Here is a 17866-nt window from a genome sequence, read left to right on the forward strand (position 1 = left end):
TCGGGGGCACAAAGGGCTTTTCAGCCTTTCCGTGCCATATTTCGGGGGAAGCCACTGAGGGATCTTTGTGGTGTGGCGACGGGGGGGGTGGGGGGGCGGCTGGGGGCAGGCGGGAGGCTTCGTGCCCCGAAATGGGGTCGGTTTGGCCAAATGGGGTGGCCCCGTCCCAGCAGGGTGGCCCCGAGGGATGGGGGTTGAAGTAAAAGGGTTTGCTGTGGGGTCCTGCCCTGCAGGGTGGTCCTGGAGCTGCGCGGGGACCCCGATCCCTGCCTGGGGTGGGGTGGGATGGGGAAAACCCCCCCGAGCACCCCATTGCCATGGGGACACCCTGGGGGGACGGGGACGTCCTGGTGGGATGGGGACACCCCGGTGGGATGGGGACACTTGGTTAGGATGGGACACAGCAGTGGGATGGGGTCACCTCATGGGGATGGGGACATCCTGGGGGGGACAGGGACACCCTAAACGGGAGGGGGGTGCCCAGGTGGGATGGGGGGGGCCCTAAAGGAGATGGAGAAGCCCAGATGGGATGGGGGGGGGGGACCACGGACAGGATGGGGGGGACCTGGATGAGATGGAGAACCCTGTATGGGATGGGGGGACCCCAGATGGGACGGGGGTCCCAAAAGGGGATGGAGAACCCCAGATGGGATGGGGGGGGGACCCTGGATGAGATTGGGGGACCCTGGATGGGATGGGGGGGGGGCAGATAAAGTGGAGCTGGGATGGGGGGGAACCCCGGATGGGAGGGGGGTCCCGAAAGAAGATGGAGAACCCCGGATGGGATGGGGGTCCCAAAAGGGGACGCAGACACCCAGAGGGGATTTGGGGGGGGGGGGCTGGATGGGACGGGGGGGCTCAGATGAGTTGGGGCACCCTGGACGGGATGGGGGGGGGGGTCCCAAAAGGGGACAGAACCCCCAGACCGGAACGTGGGGGGGGGGGGGGCCCGTTTAGGGATGGGGGCACCCTGCACAGAACGGGGGGTGGGGGGGTCCCAGCGACCCCGGAGCCCCCCGGGCTGCACCGGGAGAGCCGGGACCGGGCGGGGGGCACCGAGCCGAGATGGAGCCAACGGGACCGGGACGGCCCGAGGCCGGGGGGCTGCTGCGGGTGGGTGGGATGGGGGGGGGGGCGTTGTACCGGGGGGGGGGGGGCTCGGGGCGGTGCGAGCTCCGTGCCCTGCCCCGCGGTGTCGGTTTGCAGCCCCCGGCTCCTCCCCGCCCGCCGCCCCGCGCATTCCCCGACCCTCCCGGGCGGCGGCGGCGGCGGCGGCACCGGGACCGGCACCGGGAGCGGCACCGGGGGCAGCACCGGGACCGGGGGCAGCACCGGGGGGCAGCGATGCCGCAGCTGGAACCGACGGGGGGGGACGACCTGGGGGCCCCCGACGAGCTGATCGCTTTCCAGGACGAAGGCGAGGAGCAGGACAAGGGAGCGGGGCGCGGCTCGGCCCACGGCGACCTGGACGAGCTGAAATCGTCGCTGGTCAGCGAGACCGAGAGCCGGGGGGGGGGCTCCGGGGCCGCTTCGGACGCCGAGGTGAGGCCGGGCACCGGCGGGAGGCCGCGAGACCCCGGCCCCTTCCGCGCCCCTCACCGCGCCCCCCCCGCTCCCCCGCAGGCGGAGAGGCCCCCCCAGCCCCGGGAAAGTTTCCAGAAGCCGCGGGACGCCCTCGCCGAAGGTAGCGGTGCCCCCCCCCCCCCCCACCGGAGGCTTCGCCACTTCTTTGTTCCCCCCCCCTCCCCGCTCTCTTCCCCCGGTTGCGCCCCCTCCCCTCCTCCGTCCACCCACCCCCCCACCCCCCCGTCCAGGAACCGGTCCCGCCCGGCCCCCGGTCCCCGCCCCCCCCTTCCCCACCCCCCCCGGAAAAAAAAAGCAGCCCCGGAGCTGTCCCGTGCAGAGGGACCGGCCCCAGACACCCCCCCCCCCAAAAAAAAAAAAAAAAATCCACCGGAGGAACCGGGAGCGCGCCCCCCCCCCCCCCCAGCCCCCCCGCAGCCCTTTCCGGGAGCGAGCGGCGCCGCCCCCCCCGCAGGATCCAGCCCCGGACCCCCCCCCCCAAGCACTCCGGATGGTGCTCTCCCCCCCCAACCCGGTCCCGGACCCCCCCCAAGGCATCCGGGACCCCCTGGGCAGAACCAGCCTAGGACCCCCCGAAGGGAGTCTGGGACCCCCCCATGGGACTGCGACCCCCCCATTGGACTGCCCCTTCCATGGGACTGCCCCCACCTCAGAGACTGGGACCCCCCCCGTAAGACTGGGACCCCTCCCCATGGGAGTGGGACCCCCCTATAAGACTGGGACCCCCTCCACGGACCCCCCCAGACCCCCTTTCTGTGGGGAGCTGACCTTGAACCCTCCTGGGACCAACCCCAAGCCCCCCCCCCCACCTCCTGACCCCCCCTCCTTTTCTCCCCAGTGGTGAGACGGCAGCAAGATGGGGGGTTTTTTAAGGGCCCCCCCTACCCCGGCTACCCCTTCCTGATGCTCCCCGAGCTGGGCAGCCCCTACCTCTCCAACGGAGCCCTGTCCCCCGGCGGCGCCCGCACCGTAAGTGCCCCCCCCCTCCGTCCCCACGACCCCCAGTGCCGGGGGGGCCAATTTGGGGCCGCGCGGACGCGATGCTCGAGCCCTGGCCCCGCTGCGGTCAAGGGCCGTGGACTCCGTGCCCCGGCTCGTTTGCGGGAAGGAAGGCGGCGGGGCGGCTCGGCGGGGGCGAAAAAAGAGAAAGAAATGGGGTTTGGTCCCTTTTGGGGTGCTTGGCCCCTTCCAGAAGGGCTGCGCCGCCGCTCTCACGGCAAGTTTGGGGCATTTGGGGGAGTTTCGGGGGAGTTTTGGGTGTTTGGTCGAGTTTTGGGTGTTTGGTCAAGTTTTGGGTGTTTGGTCAAGTTTTGGGTGCTTGGTCAAGTTTTGAGATTTGGTCAAGTTTTGGGGTTTGGGAGACTTTTGTGGTCTGATCAAGTTTTGGGTGTTTGGTTGAGTTTTGGGTGTTTGGTCATGTTTCGAGTTTTGGCCAAGTTTCGAGTTTTGTCCAAGTTTTAGGGTTTGGTCAAGTTTTGGGGTTTGGTCAAGTTTTGGGGTTTTGGTTTACGATTTGGGGGTTTGGGTGAGTTTTGGGGGTTTGGTTGTGTTGGGGGCTTTGGGTGAGTTTGGGGCCTTAGGGCGACTTTGGGGCACGTTGCGGGGACGCCCGCTGGCATGCTCGGCCCCGAAACCTGACCCCGGGCTGCGCCGCCTTTCTCATTGAAAAGGGCTCCCTGCGACTTCCTAAAGCTCTTAATGGGCTGACATTGTCTGGCCCTGCTTTGGCGTTTAGAAAACTGATTAAGCAAATTGAGCGAGCATTAGGGGAGAGCGGGCCCGGCCCCCCTACAGCATCCCCCTGCATCCCAGGCGCCGCCGCTCCCGAAACGCGCCAAGCACCCGAAATCCCAACCCGAAATCCCAACCCGAAATCCCAACCCGAAATCCCAACCCGCCGCACGAGCCCTGGAGGAAGCGGCGTTCCCAGATGGGAAATGCGGACGGAGGGTGGCACAAGTCTCTGCGGTCACTTTTGGGGTTTGAAATCCCCGGGCGGGCTCCTCGCTCGGGGTCCCGTTTTCCGGTTGCGTTGCGTTTCCCATTTGATTCTGGTTTTTCTGCTTTCCCCCAAGGGGCCGCTTTGGAGGGCTGGGGGCGAATCCCGTGGGGGCGTGGGGAGGGCAGGGGGGGGCCTCGGGGCCGGGGTTGCACAAACCCCCATGTGCTTGGCCGCCGGCTAAAGGTTAGCTTCCCAATTTGTCACTATTGGTATCGCTCCCTTCTGTAGCCGATGCGCCGCTGGCCGCCGTCCCAAATGCCAGCGAGGAATAAGGAACAATTACAAGGGACAGGGCTTGGGTAGGGATCTGTGGAAAATGGCAGCTGAGGCTGCTTCAGCAGAGCCCTGGAGACCCCCAAAACCCCCCGGTGTGGGTGCAGGGGATCGGGGGGGAGCAGAAACATGAAGATTGCCAGGGATTTTGTCCCCATGTTGCCCTGTGCCCATGGGCACTGGCTCCGTGCGGATGCATCCACTGCCCACCCTTGGCCCTGGAGACTTCGTGGCAAGCTGCGGCACCCGCGGCAAGGAGGTGGCCACCGAGCGGCCCCAGCTGGGTGCTTTTTGCCCTTTTTCCTTCTTTCCTCCCTTCCCCTGTCGCAGCGAAGGGTGAAGGGATGCGCGGTGCCCGGCCAGCTTGCCGTCCCCACCGCCACCGTGCCCATGGAGTCGTGCAAAAAAGCTAAAAAGGAAAAACTCAAAGAAGGGTTTGGGGTGAATCCACCCAGTCCCTGCACCTGGAGGATGCTTGGGGAAGGGGGACGGGTGCTGGGGACCTGGGGTGCTGCACGTGGACACCGGCACTGCCCAGGGATGACCGGGCAGCAGGAAAACCTCCTGGTGATGTTGGAGATGTGAACAGGCGAGCCGGCACTCCCGCACCTCTCCGCTCCAAATTATTTAGAAATCCGGCAGGGCAACGCCATCGCGTGCCCAAGCTGGGTGACAACGCGCCCGTCCCCACACAAAGAGGGCTGGCAGCGAAGCACCGGGCTGCTCTCGGGGTTTATTCGGGTTGATTCGCTCTGGGATCACGGGGGGCGTTGCTCCCTCCAGTGTCACTTTCTGGCAGCTTCCCAAAAGTGCCCGGTGGCTGAGGGTGGCGTTTTTTTGGCGCAGCGTTGCCAGGCTGCTCTAAGCTGGTGGAGGAATTCAGCAGGTCTGGCGGCGGCGGTGCTCTTTGGGGTGTTTTAGCCCAATTTTCTCTGTGGCTGCGCCGGAGCAATGGGAAGGGGGGATCAGTGGGATACAGGCGTCAAGAGAGCGAAACCTGAGGCTCCCGGAGAGCGTGGGGACCGTAATCACCCCAAATGGGGACCGTGAAGGTGCCCGAGGAGGGGATGGAAAGGAAAAGCTCGGGCCTTGTGCATGGCCATGAACCCCAATGCCTCTGTGCCGGATCCATCCCATTCTTTGAGCATCTTGTAGAGCAGAAATGGGTGAAACCGCTCAACCTCTGGCTGCGAAATGGCCTCGCCGCATCCGGAGCCTCCAAATCGTCCCCGTGCACCCTCCTCTTCCTCCGCTGCGGCTCCTGTGGGGAGCGTCCGCGTCGGCGAAGGGGAGAAACCTTCCCAAAAGGTCACAGCCACCCCGCAGCCAGCCCCAGAAATTCGAGGTTCAAGGCGAACCTTTAAAAGCCACCCGAGCACCCCGCAGGGTGTGGAAGTTGGGCCGAGGCACCCAAACAGCTTCCCCCATGGGCACTGCCGCCATGTGCTTGGCGTTAATGCGCATCGGTCCCGAAAATAAATGAGATGTTTCTAAAAAACCTGGGCTTGTTTCGGCTCTTTCCCCGGGCCGCGTTCCTGCGATGAGCTCGCGATACCCGCGCGGGCTGCCGTACAGAGGCATATCTGTCTGCAAAAGAAAATATCTCCTCTTAAACACGCGGGACGCGCCTGCCAAGAAAAATGATTAAAATACAGATCTTGGCACGGGCAGGGCTGCGCCAAACGCCGGCGGCTCCCGACCGGGGCGGGAGGGCTGTGTGCGCGCCGGGGACGGAGCCGCCGTGGTGGTGCTGGATTTTGCTGGTTTTGTGTTGTTTTTTTTTTGTGTGTTTTTTTGCTTTTTCACGGTTTGGGAACCTTCTTCTCCCCGCTGGTTGGTTGGACGGTGCCAGAGCAGCTCGGGTGGGTGCCGCCGCCGAAACGCAGTGGGGACGTCACGGGGAGCCCGGCCTGGAAGATGTTAAGGACAGGGTTTGGGGCGTGTTTTGGGGAGCCCTGCCTGGAAGTTGCTAAGGACAGGGCTTGGGGCACGTTTTGGCTTCCCAGTCTCGCCCCGTGCAGCCGCAGGGCCGCTCGCTGGCAGCCGGGCACCCCGGGGCCGCGCCGTGCCTCTGTTTCCCCGCGGGCCGCAGAGGTGCTCCTCGCGCTCAGCCTTTGCACACAATGGCCCCTTTATGTCTGCTCCTTAATTATGCTATTCGGCTAATTACCCTGTGTTTTTTTTTTTTTTTTTTGGCTAAATGAGACCTACAGGAGGTTTCCACTACCCCCCCCCCCCGCTCCCCGCTTTTCCCTCCGCCCCCCTCCCTCCCTTTTCCAACACGATTCACAAATTAAAGCAATGAAGTAAGTGCTCCAGGCGACTCTCATAAGACCTGGTTTTGTTAAGGGGACTTAACGCGCATTCATCATCTTTCTGGTATTCCGAGCAGCTGCTTTTCATTAGCGTCTCTTCCTTGAAGTCGCGGGCGGTAGCGGGGAAAGAGGAGCCCGAGAGCAGCGCCCGGCGCATCCCGGCCGGAGGAGGATGCTCGCAGCGTGCCCCCTGCCCGCCCCGCGATTTGGGAAAGCAGGAGGCACCCCGGGGGGGAGGAGGAGGAGGAGGAGGAGGAGGAGGAGGAGGAGGAGGAGGAAGGGGCGGAAGTGATGGCGATAGCTGGCTTCGCGGCGTGTTTTGGGGTGGTTTTTGTAGTGATGTCAGCCCGGCTGCACGTGAGCGCTGGGAATCCCGAGCGCTGGGAATCCCAAACCAGGAGTCCCATGGGTGCCACCCGCGGGGACAGAGCCCCCGAGCCCAGCCACAGCATCGCAGGACGCAGAGACGCAGTCTCCGGAGGTTTTAGCCCCGAAAAGCGGGGGATTTGGGGCAGGCTGGGCCACCTTACTGCCACAACACGGCTCTGAGCAGCTGCTGCCCACGTCCCTGTCTCCTTGCATGGGTTTTTGGTCCCCCTGGGAACTCAGAGCCGGGTTAAGCCCCGCTCCCTGGGGCCGGGGGCTCCGGAGCTGGGGGGATTTTTTCACCGGGACAGCCAGAGCCCTTTGCACCGCTTGCGGCCCGCGTGAGCGCGGGATGAATGGAGCCATTCAGCCTGACGGACGGGAGCTGAAAGCTGCAGACAAAAGCCCCGGGGCGGCGGGGAAAAACTTGTTGCCACCACCAGGTTTCGGGAGGGTGGTGGTGGCGGCGGCGGGGAGGGGAAGTGCTGGCGGCCGGGGGTCCCGAACGCGCGGGATGCTCGCCTGTGCCCGTGCCAGGAGCCGGCTGCGTCCCGCTTCCTCCGAGCAGATGCTGCCCGGTGTCCCCGACACGGTGGCACGGACGGGGTCGGTGGCTGGAGATAAGGTTGGCTCAAAGTGCTGCCTCCCAAAGGCTTTTTATTTTATTTTATTTTATTTTTTAATTTATTTTTCAGCTCCCGGGTTCTTTTCCTGGTCAGCGCAGCCCGGTGTGGTTTGCATTTCCCACTTCTTGCTGTTGTGTTTGGGCTCCGTCGCAGGAACAGTCGCCCATCCTTTTTTGCAGGGCTCACCAAGTCCCCGCACCGCGTTGCTCCCACCCTAAAAGCAGCCTCCCCCCGCCTGGGGTGGCTTTGGCCACCTCGTGTCACCCTGGGAACGCCAGGAGGGGACAGGACACATCCCTGTGGGCACCCCGAGCCCCTCTCCGGGGGCAGTGCTGGGAAAAGGGCTGCACATCGGGCTCTGAGGTCAATAATTGACCCCAAACCCGTTTAAATCATCCTCTGGGGGGGGCAAACACCGACGGCCCAGCTCGGGGTTGGATGCTGCACGGGGACCGCGGTGTGAAGGCGGGCAGCAGAGCCGTGTGAGGGGGATTTTCCTTCGCCCCCGCTCAGCCCCTGCTTTGTGGGCTCATCCTCGGGAAAGGTCTCGGCCCCGCGCAGCCGCAGCCAACATCTGGAGGAGCCACTTCGGCTGGGCGCGAGGCGGGGAGGGGGCGATGATTTACGGCTTGTGTCCCGGGCTGTAAATCCCAGCTGTAATTGGGACCTCTCCCTCCCTAATTGGCTGCAGGAAAGTGAAGCGCCGCGGCTCCCGCGCAGGGGTGTGGGGACGGGCGATGTGCTGTGCGGGGCCGTGGGGCTTTTTTTTTATTATTTATTTTTCCCTTTCTGGCATCGCTCAGGCTGGAAACAGCCCCGGAGCGAAGGATGCCTGATCCCAGTGCAGCTCCAGCATCTTCCAAGTGTGTTTACCAAGATTTTTTCAGTGTTTCCCAGCGCACTGAGCTTTACAACCTGCAGAACCACCAGAGCCTGGCGTGTCCCACGCAGGACATGCTCAAAATACAAACAAAATGTGGAATTACCGTGCCCTGGGACCCTTTTCCCTGAGTTTTCTGCATTTTCCCCAAAGCGCAGCTGCAGTGCTAGCTCTGCACAGGGTGAACACGGGTGCTGGGAGCCTGATGCCAGCTGATTTTGGGGCATTTAAATGAGATTTCCCCCCGTGTGGGACTTGCTGTAGCTTCCCCCATCCCATGGTTGCCTTCAAGCGGGATGGTTTTGTCCCTTTTTTGCCCCGTTTTTCAGGCACAACGGCTGCAGGCGCCATCCCCACAGCTCTGCTCTGAAACCTCCTTGGCAGCACCCTCCAGGCTTCAGGAGGTTTGGGGCTTTTGCAGCTTTTTGCTTCTTGGGAGAGGCGTTAAGTGAATGAAGGGCGACGAGGCCGCCCTTGGCCTGGTGGCTCTGAGCGCAGAAAACCCCTTTCCCTGGAAAAATCCCTCGTGTGTTGGTGGAGCCAAATTTGCCTGGTTTTAGCCCAGCACTGGGAACTGGGAATGTGGTGGGACCAGAGCATCCCGTGGATAAAAACCCAAGCGACAAAGACCCCTAGGGAGATTTGGGGGGGCTCTGTTCAGCACCCTGCGCAAAGCGGCTTGCTGCCTGCTGCTCAGCCCTCTCCTTCTCCTGCAGCGAGGTTTCGGCACGCGTTTTGGGGGAAAAAGGGCTGGAGCGGAGGCGTTTTGGGGGGAGGGCGAGCTGTCAGTTATCCCGCAGCTGTGTAAACAGGCTGGGAGCGAGGAGGGCTTGGGGGCTGCGGCGGGGGCGCGCTCCGGCTCGCCGAGCCCGCCAGCTTTGCGAGCGCCAAGGAATTTGGTGCTGGGAAAAAAGGGGGGGGGGGGAGGCCTCGGGATGGGGCAGGGGTCCCGTGGCTGGGTGGTGTCAGGGGATCCTCTGGTGCTTCTATGGCTCACCCGGGGGCTTTGGGCATGGGGGCGAGGTGGCCGGGTACCGGCATCGCCTGCATCCAGTGGTTCCTGCAGGCTCCTCTCCATGCACGGTTAAAACCCACTGTGGGGTTTTCTGCCCTTGGAGCCTTCAGACAGCTTTCCCCCCCCCAAAAAAAAACCAAAAACAAACAACAGCTGAGGGCTGATGTTTGGGCCCCAAATGGACCTTTTCTCTCCCCAAATGAGAGGCTGGTAGCAACTGAGCCCCATGGAGAGGAGCCCTGGGGTGCATCAGGATGCGGGATGTCAGGACACGATGCCAGGACACGCTGCGACCAGGATGTGTTAATGGGAAACCCCAAGAGGACGCCGGGACCTGCAGCAGGAGGATGGGAAATCCTGGGAGAAGCGATGCTGGGACGCACAGCACTGGGACACAGAGCACCAGGACACACAGCACCGGGACACGCAGCATCAGGACGCACAGCACCAGGACGCACAGCACCAGGACGCATAGCACTAGGAAGCACCATGCCAGGAAGCTCAGCACCAGGATGCACAGCACCGGGGCACACAGCACCAGGACACGCAGCACTGCTGGGATTTGTAACCCCGCCGGGGTTTGCACCACCAGGGTATTGCAGCCCTCGGCCGTGCTGCACTGGGAGCTACAACACCGGGATGCGCAGTGCCAGGACGTGCACCAGCGGGATGTGCAGTGCTGGGACACACAACGCCGGGGTGCAGGACACCACGATGCACTGCACCATCTTCGGGGCTTTTCCCCACTTCCCCCTTTCCAAGGAAAACATCTCACCGGGAAGGAGCCCCGTGTGCGGAAGAGGAGAGGAAATCCGCTCATTAAAGCCCCTAATTGGGCATTAGGGGATCCCGCAGCGTTTGTGCCTCCTCCCCGAGCACGCAGGCGAGCTGCTGCCACCACCACCACACGGCACGGCCCCCCCGGGGCCCCCAGCCCCTGCTCCAGCCGCGGGGGCTCGCCCTCCCCGGGGCGGGGACAGGCAGACAGGAGGGCTCATTGTGGTGCCGCAGCTCCGGCAGGAAAGGGGTTAACCCCCCTGGTTTTAATTGGGGGGGGGGGGGTAACGAGGAACCAGAACTTGCTCTAATCTCTCTGGAATGTGACCGATTTTCAACTATTTTCCTCCTTTTTTTTTTTTTCTTTTTTTTTTTTTTTTTTAATAGCTCCAATCTGCCGCTCTCGCGCGGCTCCCGCACGTGGTGGTACAGTGGGAGCCTGTGTCCGCGGCTGGGGCCTTGGGGGGGGGGGGGGGGGCTTCATTTTTCCACATTACCACTGAACCGTTCGCCAGCTCCCCCCCTCTTTGTATATTTTGAAAGGGTCCCCCTTCCTCTCCCCTCCCCGGCCTCCTGAAACGGCTTCAAAATGAGAAGCAGCCTTTTATATACGGCCTTTCCCGAGCCGCCGTCCCCCAGCGGCTTCTCCGCTTACAGAATAGACGAGAAAGCCCCCTTTGTGATGGGGGCAGCGGGCAGGGGGTGGCGAGGCGGAGCGAAAGGCGCCCGCCGGGGCCCCCGGGATGCGCGGGGCACCTCCTGCGTCACCCCCGGGGATGTCGGGGCACCTCCTGCGTCACCCCGGCACGGCGGCGGGGCACCTCGCGCCTTGGCCCCGGACACCCCTTGGGTGTCCCCTGGGTGCCCCTGGAGGGGTCGGGTGGGAGGGTGCTCAGGGCAGCCCCTGCGTCACCCTGCGCCGGGTTGTGGGGACGTGGGGACGTGTCGTGTGCCACCCCGGCACTGCCATGGGGGTGTCGGGGCACTTCGTGTGTCACCCCAACGTGGTTAGGGGGGCATTGGGGCACCTCGTGTGTCACCCAAATGTGTTCGTGGGGATGTTGGGGCACTTTCTGTGTCACCCCAGTATAGTTGTGGAGATGTTGGAGCACCTCATATGTCACCCCAATGTGATTGTGGGGATGCTGGGGCACCTTCTATGTCACCGGGCTTGGTTGTGGGGATGTTGGGGCACCTCGTATGTCACCCCAACATGGTTAGGGGGGCACTGGGGCACCTTGTGTGTCACCCCAACATGGTTATGGGGATGTTGGGGCGCTTCGTGTGTCACTCAGATGTGTTTGTAGGGATGCTGGGGCACTTCGTGTGTCACACCAACATGGTTGTGGAGGTGTTGGAGCACCTCATATATCATCCCAGCATGGTTGTGGGGATGTTGGGGCACCTCATTTGTCACCCCAACATGTTCTTGGAGATGTTGGGGCACTTTCTGTGTCACCCCAGTCTGTGGAGATGTTGGAGCACCTCCTGTGTCACTTGGCTTGGTGTGGGGGTGTTGGGGCACCTCGTGTGTCACCCCAGTATGGTTTTGGGGATACCGGAGCACCTCGTGTGTCACTCCAACGCGTTTTGGGGATGTTGGGGCACCTTGTTTGTCACCCTAGCATGGCTGTGGGGATGTTGTGGCACCTCGTGCATTGCTCTGGCGTAGTCACGGGGATACGAGGGCACCTCGTGCCTTGTCCCTTTCCAGCTACGGGGATACGAGGGCACCTTGTGCGCTGTCCCAGCACGGCCCTGGGGACACTCAGGGCACCTCGAGCCTCACCCCGGCATGGCTGCGGGGCCGCGTCCCTAGCTGAAATCCGGCCACGCGACGCTGCGGCTTCGGAGGCGCGCGGCACGGCGGCGCGCGGCTGTTTGGAAGCAGCGCGGAGTTGTACGGCAGCCAGACCCCGGGACTTCCCCGCCGCAGCCCGGCGGCTTTGATCACCGAGATTTGGAGGGCGCATCAAAGCCAGCGCTTCAGGAAACGGCTCCTACTGTACTGGCGGCGCAGGGTGTACCGCGGGTCACGGCGCGAGCCCGCGCCGGCCACGGGGCCGCCCGCATACCAAGCGTGCTCCGCGCGCGCACGGCGCCCCGGCCGCCTCCGCCGGCGGCCTTTTTAGGAGCGGATCTGGTTACGGCTCCCAGCGCTGGCGGCCCCGGCTCTCCGCTGTCGCATCCCCGTGGGGAAAATCCCACAGCCCCAAATCTCCCCAGGGAGAGTGCGTGGAGGCTTTGGGAGCGGGGAAGGCTGCTCCCGGAGCATCCCCGCGGCACCACGCGGCGCTGGCTCCGGATGTTGAAGCAAAGCATGGGCAGGTTTTGGGGGGATCCCCTGTGCCAGCAGTTGTGGGAATGGTCAGATCCTGGGAAATCCTCGCTTTGGGCTTTTCTGGGGCTGTGCAGCAGCTGCTGGTATTTCCTGCGTCTTTTTGGGGTCTGGGGAGAGGCTTGGCAGAAAAACCCCAATGGTTCCATCCAAAATCCAGTGATAAATGGCAAATCGACACCTTGGGTACTTCCCTTCTTGCTTTAGCCTTCACTGGGTGACTCCCTGTCGTGCCAGCGGGATTTTCGCCGTGGCTCTGGGATCCCAGCAGGCAGTGCCGGTGCTGCCAGGGCGCTGGCAGGACCAGGGCACATAGGGGGTGCTGGGGGGTGCTGGGGATGGGGGGGGGGTGGAGATGGAGGGGAGGAATGCAGGGAATGGGGGGTACTGGAAATAGGGGGGTACTGGGGATGGGCAGGTAATGGGGATGGAGGGGGAGGCTCTGGAGATGGGGAGGTACTGGGGATGGGGGTACTGGAAATAGGGGGGTACTGGGAATGGAGGGGGGGAATGGAGATGGGGGGTACTGGGGATGGGGGGTACTGGGGATGGGGGGGTACTGGGAAAGGGGGGGTACTGGGATGGTGGGGGATACTGGGGATGGGGAGGTACTGGGATGGGGGGTTCTGGGCATGGGGGGGTACAGGGATGAGGTTTCCTGTGGAAGGGGGGGTACTGGCATGTGGGGTACTGGGGATGGGGGTTACTGAGGATGGGGGGGGTACTGGAAACAGGGGTTACTGGGATGGCGGGGGATGCTGGGGATGTGGGAGGGGAGCAGGAAGTGGTACTGGAGGTGCTGGGCGATGCAGGAGGGAAGGGCAGGCAGGATGCAGGGGGAGATGCAGGAGGGGCTGGGGCATGCGGGGGGATGCTGCAGGCTGGGGCGAGGCAGGAGGCGATGCCTGGGGGGGCACGTGGAGCACCTTGGGGGGCTGCGGGAGGCGATGCAGGCGGGGATGCATCTATCCAGAGGCGGAAGAGTTAACGCTCCCCGCAGCTCCTGGCTCCAAGCTGGGCTTTCCTTCCAGCTGCTTCGGATCAGGAAGGTTTGTACGGTGGGGAAATTCCTGCGCGCAGCTGCGGCCCGTCCCGGCCGCATTCCCCAGCCCTGGCATCTCGCGGGACGTGCCTCCCTGCAGCCGGCTGCCGGGAAATGCCTTCACCCCCCCCCCCACAGCCGCCGAAAAACGCAGCACAATGCACCTTTCTTTTGGGGGGCCGCTTAGGTCCCGTGCCGGGAACGGAGCGGGGCAAAACGCTCGTCCCGCAGCCAGGTTTACGGGCGGGCAGGGGGCAGCCAAAACGCGCCGCCGTGCTCACTGCCCCGCCAGCCCTTGCGGCGGTTCTGTGCCTTTTCCCTCGTGATTTGGGGCTGGATAGGAAGGGAAAGGGAAGACGTGAGGATTTGAGGAAGGGAGGATGCGAGGGAGCGAGGCTGGGTGCCGGCTCGGTGCGCCAGATGCAGCCACACGCAGCCCCCGTGCCCTCGGTGCGCCCGCAGGGTGGTGGCGGCTCACACCAGCAGCGCTGCGCCTTTGGCCCCAAAATCCGCTTTTGGGGTCGGGTGGAAGGGATCCAGGGCTCCACTATTAATAACAGGGCTCCGCACTATTTACAGGGGCTGAAACAGCCCCAGGCACCCCCACACCACCTTCGCCACCGCCCCGCGGTGTCCCCCTGGGTCGGGGTGACCCCGGCTGAGGGCTGGGGGGTGTTTCGGGGCTGGGGGGCGGCGTGACCCCCGGCTCTCTTGCAGTACCTGCAGATGAAGTGGCCGCTGCTGGACGTGCCGGCCGGTGCCACGCTCAAGGACAGCCGCTCGCCGTCGCCCGCGCACTTGGTAAGAGCGGCCCCGTGCCACCACGCGGGTCCCCGGGGAGAGCCGCACTCCAAAGCTGGGCACGATGCTGGTCTGGTGCCTGCAGGTGTTTTTTTTTTGGGGGGGGATTTTTTGGTTTTCGCCCTCCCACGTGCTCCCCCTCGCTGCCCCGCAGTCCAACAAGGTCCCGGTGGTGCAGCACGCCCACCACATGCACCCGCTGACGCCGCTCATCACCTACAGCAACGACCACTTCTCGCCGGGCTCGCCGCCCGGCCACCTCTCACCCGAGATCGACCCAAAGACGGGTGAGGAAAAAGGGGGGTGGGTGGGTGCTGGGGGGTGGATGGGTGCTGGGAGGGAGGTGGGCGGAGGGGGGTGGGTGCTGGGAAGGAGATGGGCGCAGGGAGATGGGTGCTGGGATGGAGACGGGTGTAGGGAGGGAGATGGGTGCAGGGAGGGTCATGGGGTGCCCGGCACCGCCGTGCCCCTGTTCTAACGCTGCTTCCCCTTGCCCCCCGCTGCCACCGCAGGAATCCCGCGGCCGCCCCACCCGCCCGAGCTGCCCCCCTATTACCCGCTGTCGCCAGGAGCCGTGGGCCAGATCCCGCACCCGCTGGGCTGGCTCGTGCCGCAGTAAGGATGGGCTCAGCCCCGCGTCCTCTCCTTCCCGCGTGAACCTCTGCAGTCTCAGGGCTTGGGAACGGGGGCTCCTTCCTGCTGGGAGTAGCAAATTGTGAATTTTGGGGACTGAGATCGGCTGGGGCTGGGCTGAGGGTCCCCGGGGCTGGGGGAAGGACGTTTATTCCTGCTTCTGTCTGCTCAAGCTCGTGTGTTTGCAGGCAGGGACAGCCCGTGTACTCCATCCCCCCCGGTGGCTTTCGGCACCCCTACCCAGCCCTCGCCATGAACGCCTCCATGTCCAGGTGGGTCCCCGTGTCCAGGGGGGTCTCCACGTCCAGGTGGCTCTCGGCAGGGACAAAGGACCCCCCTTGGGTGTCCCCAAGCTGGTGTAGGGTTTTGGACACTTCTTGATGACGATGTGGGACTCGGGCCCGCAGCAGCACTGGCCATGGGTGCTCGCTGACCTCCACGTGGGTACAGCCTGGCCCCAAGGCTGCGGTGGCCTCCTTGGCCAGAAATACCTGGGGACGGTCCCTGTGGGTGAAGAGTGGTGTCCCCCTGGGCTGGGATACCACGCTGCCAACACGGGCGGGCTCTCACGTGAAAGTAGCCCCCAGGCAGGTTGGGGCTGGTGTTCCCGTAACCTCCTCCTGAGGTTCTCCTGAGGGAGGATTTGGGGTGGAACCGGGTTTTTGGCACCCGTGGGGAGCTGACGGGGCTCCCGCTCCCCCCGCTGCAGCCTGATGTCCAGCCGCTTCTCCCCGCACATGGTCCCGCCGCCCGCCCACGGGCTGCACCCCTCGGGCATCCCGCACCCCACCATCGTCTCGCCCATCGTGAAGCAGGAACCTGCCCAGCCCAGCGCCAGCCCCAGCGGCAGCTCGTGAGTGGGGACGGGAAGGGGTGGCCCTGGGGACGGGGACGGGGACGGGGTCACGTCCACCCCGATCCTGACCCCCCTGCCCCGCTCGCCGCAGGAAATCCCCGGTCACTGTGAAGAAGGAGGAGGAGAAGAAGCCCCACATCAAGAAGCCGCTCAACGCGTTCATGTTGTACATGAAGGAGATGAGGGCCAAGGTGGTGGCCGAGTGCACGCTGAAGGAGAGCGCGGCCATCAACCAGATCCTGGGCAGACGGGTACGGCCGCTCCTTCCCTGAGCCACCCATCGGCTTTTGGCCCCCTTTACACCACCTCCATCGCCTCGGTGCCTCATCCTGGGGCACCACCGGCCCTTGGCAGGGGTCCTGGGGAGGTGGTGGGGACCCCAATGGCCACGAGGTGGCTGGGACGAGTGTGGCCGCGTGTCCTCGGGGCTGGCTGCACGGCCCCGGGGTTCACACCGTGCTTTTTTCCTCCCTCCCCGCAGTGGCACTCGCTGTCGCGGGAGGAGCAGGCGAAGTACTACGAGCTGGCGCGGAAGGAGCGGCAGCTGCACTCGCAGCTCTACCCGACGTGGTCCGCACGGGACAACTACGTAAGTGCGGCCCCCGGCTTCATGGCTGGGGGTGCCGGGGGTGGCAGCAATGGTGCCGAGTCCCCGGGGCTGCTCCGTGGCACCGCCAGCCCCGTTTCTCCTCGGGGTTTCGTCCCCCGTCAGACATGGAAGCACCCCCTCTCCGGCTGCGGAAAGCCACACTGGGGCTTTATAATACTTTTCAGGGCAAGAAAAAGAAGAGGAAGCGAGAAAAGCTGGCCCAGCAGCAAAGCCACGAGGCGGAGAGTGAGTACCCCCCGGGCGGCCAGAGCCGCGGCGCCCGGCCTGCCGGTGGCTCACGGCCTCCTCCGTCACCCGCAGGCGCGCTGGCCTCCAAGAGCAAGAAGCCGTGCGTGCAGTACCTGCCGGCCGAGAAGCCCTGCGACAGCCCTGCCTCGTCCCACGGCAGCATGCTGGATTCGCCCGCCACGCCGTCGGCCGCCCTGGCCTCCCCGGCCGCCCCGGCTGCCACCCACTCGGAACAGGCTCAGCCGCTCTCGCTCACCACCAAGCCGGAGGCCAGGGCTCAGCTCGCCTTCCTCTCGGGCAAAGCCGCCTCTTCTTCCTCCTCCTCCTCTTCTTCCTCCTCCTCCTCCTCCTCGAGCCTCGGCAGCCCGCCCTCGCTCCTCTCCAGACCCATCCCCTTCACCTCGGTGCCCTCCACGGCTCTCCTCTCCTCGCCTCCGTCCTTCGCGCCGTCCCCGCAGGCTGCCCTGGCCGTGCTGCAGACGCAGCCCCTCTCCCTGGTCACCAAACCGGCTGACTAAGGGAGGGGGCTCGCCCCCCGCCCGGCCCGTCCGCCCCCTCCCTGCTGTACGTTGCAGAAGCCACAATCAAGATTCAAATGCAGCCAAACCATTATTGGTCAATATTTGACCCTTTTCTGAACTCTTTTTTTTTTTTTGTAAGCAGTCTCTGGAGGAAGGTGCTTTTCTGCTCAGAGCTGCTGTCGGCAGTCGACCTAAAGACCGTTTTTATTAAAAAAAGGAAAAAAAAGGAAAAAAAAAAGTTTTTTTTTTTAAAAAAAGACCCTACTCAAGGTGCCGACGATGGAATTACGCCGAACGTGGCGCTCGGTCCCGGGGGCAGAAGCGAAACGCCGGGCACTGACCCGGTGCCTCCAGCTGCTCCCAGCCCTCCCGTCCCGCAGCTCCTGCCCCGCTCCGTGCCGCGGTGGTGCCGCGGGGGGCAGGATCCGGGGCTGAGCCCCCCGTGTGTGCGTGCGGGGGGGTTCCCCTTGAATCCCTGTTGTTTTTCACAAAAGGAAATAAAACTACAGCTGCAACTTGCTGCGTGCGCGTGGTCAGTGGGGGAGGCGCTCGCTCCCTGCCCCTCTCCACCTTCGCCCTGCCGGCGCTCGAGCATCGCCGTGCCCCAGGAACCGGCTCGGGACACGGCGCCGGCGGGGCTGGCCACGGGGCCAAGCGTGGCCCCAAACCCAAAAGCAGCACCCCAAAACATCAGCAGGCAGGTTTTGGGGTGTTCGCCACAAACCCGTGATGGAGCAAGCTGGCAGCATGCAGCTTGGGAGAGATGTGGGCAGCAGGACGTGGGGCACCAGGTAAATCAGATTAAATCAGTTTTTGGGGTGCCTGGGAAGCTGAGCTGGCTGCTGGCCGTGTGTACTGTATGGCCAGGAGCTGTGGGGTGCCCTGCGCCTGATTCCTCCCAGCCAGGAATGAGAACCCATCAGGATGAACATGGGACGCAGCTCGAAATCAGCCTGGGCTGATCCAATGAATTTTCAACCCATCTCGAGTTCTTGGGCA

General features: G+C 64.2%; 1 protein-coding gene across 4 annotated transcripts; it reads left to right on the forward strand.

The window, feature by feature from the left end:
* Positions 1–1265: 1265 nt before the first annotated feature.
* TCF7L1 (transcription factor 7 like 1) lies at positions 1266–17454 on the forward strand. 4 transcript variants are annotated; one of them, XM_082779649.1, is made up of 12 exons: positions 1266–1542; positions 1624–1684; positions 2423–2553; positions 13936–14019; positions 14174–14306; positions 14532–14634; positions 14841–14924; positions 15362–15505; positions 15600–15759; positions 15990–16097; positions 16283–16343; positions 16419–17454. In XM_082779649.1, the coding sequence occupies exons 1-12, from the start codon at positions 1345–1347 to the stop codon at positions 16862–16864; spliced, it is 1713 nt and encodes a 570-aa protein (XP_082635775.1). In that variant the 5' UTR covers positions 1266–1344; the 3' UTR covers positions 16865–17454. The 4 variants fall into 4 exon arrangements, with proteins under 4 accessions (XP_082635775.1, XP_082635773.1, XP_082635774.1 ...); XM_082779647.1 differs by having other exon boundaries at positions 1266–1684; XM_082779648.1 differs by having other exon boundaries at positions 16283–17454.
* The last annotated feature ends 412 nt before the right edge of the window (positions 17455–17866 follow it).

The sequence above is a fragment of the Aythya marila genome, assembly GCF_965140915.1.
Source record: "Aythya marila genome assembly, chromosome: 26".
NCBI classification, from domain to species: domain Eukaryota; kingdom Metazoa; phylum Chordata; class Aves; order Anseriformes; family Anatidae; genus Aythya; species Aythya marila.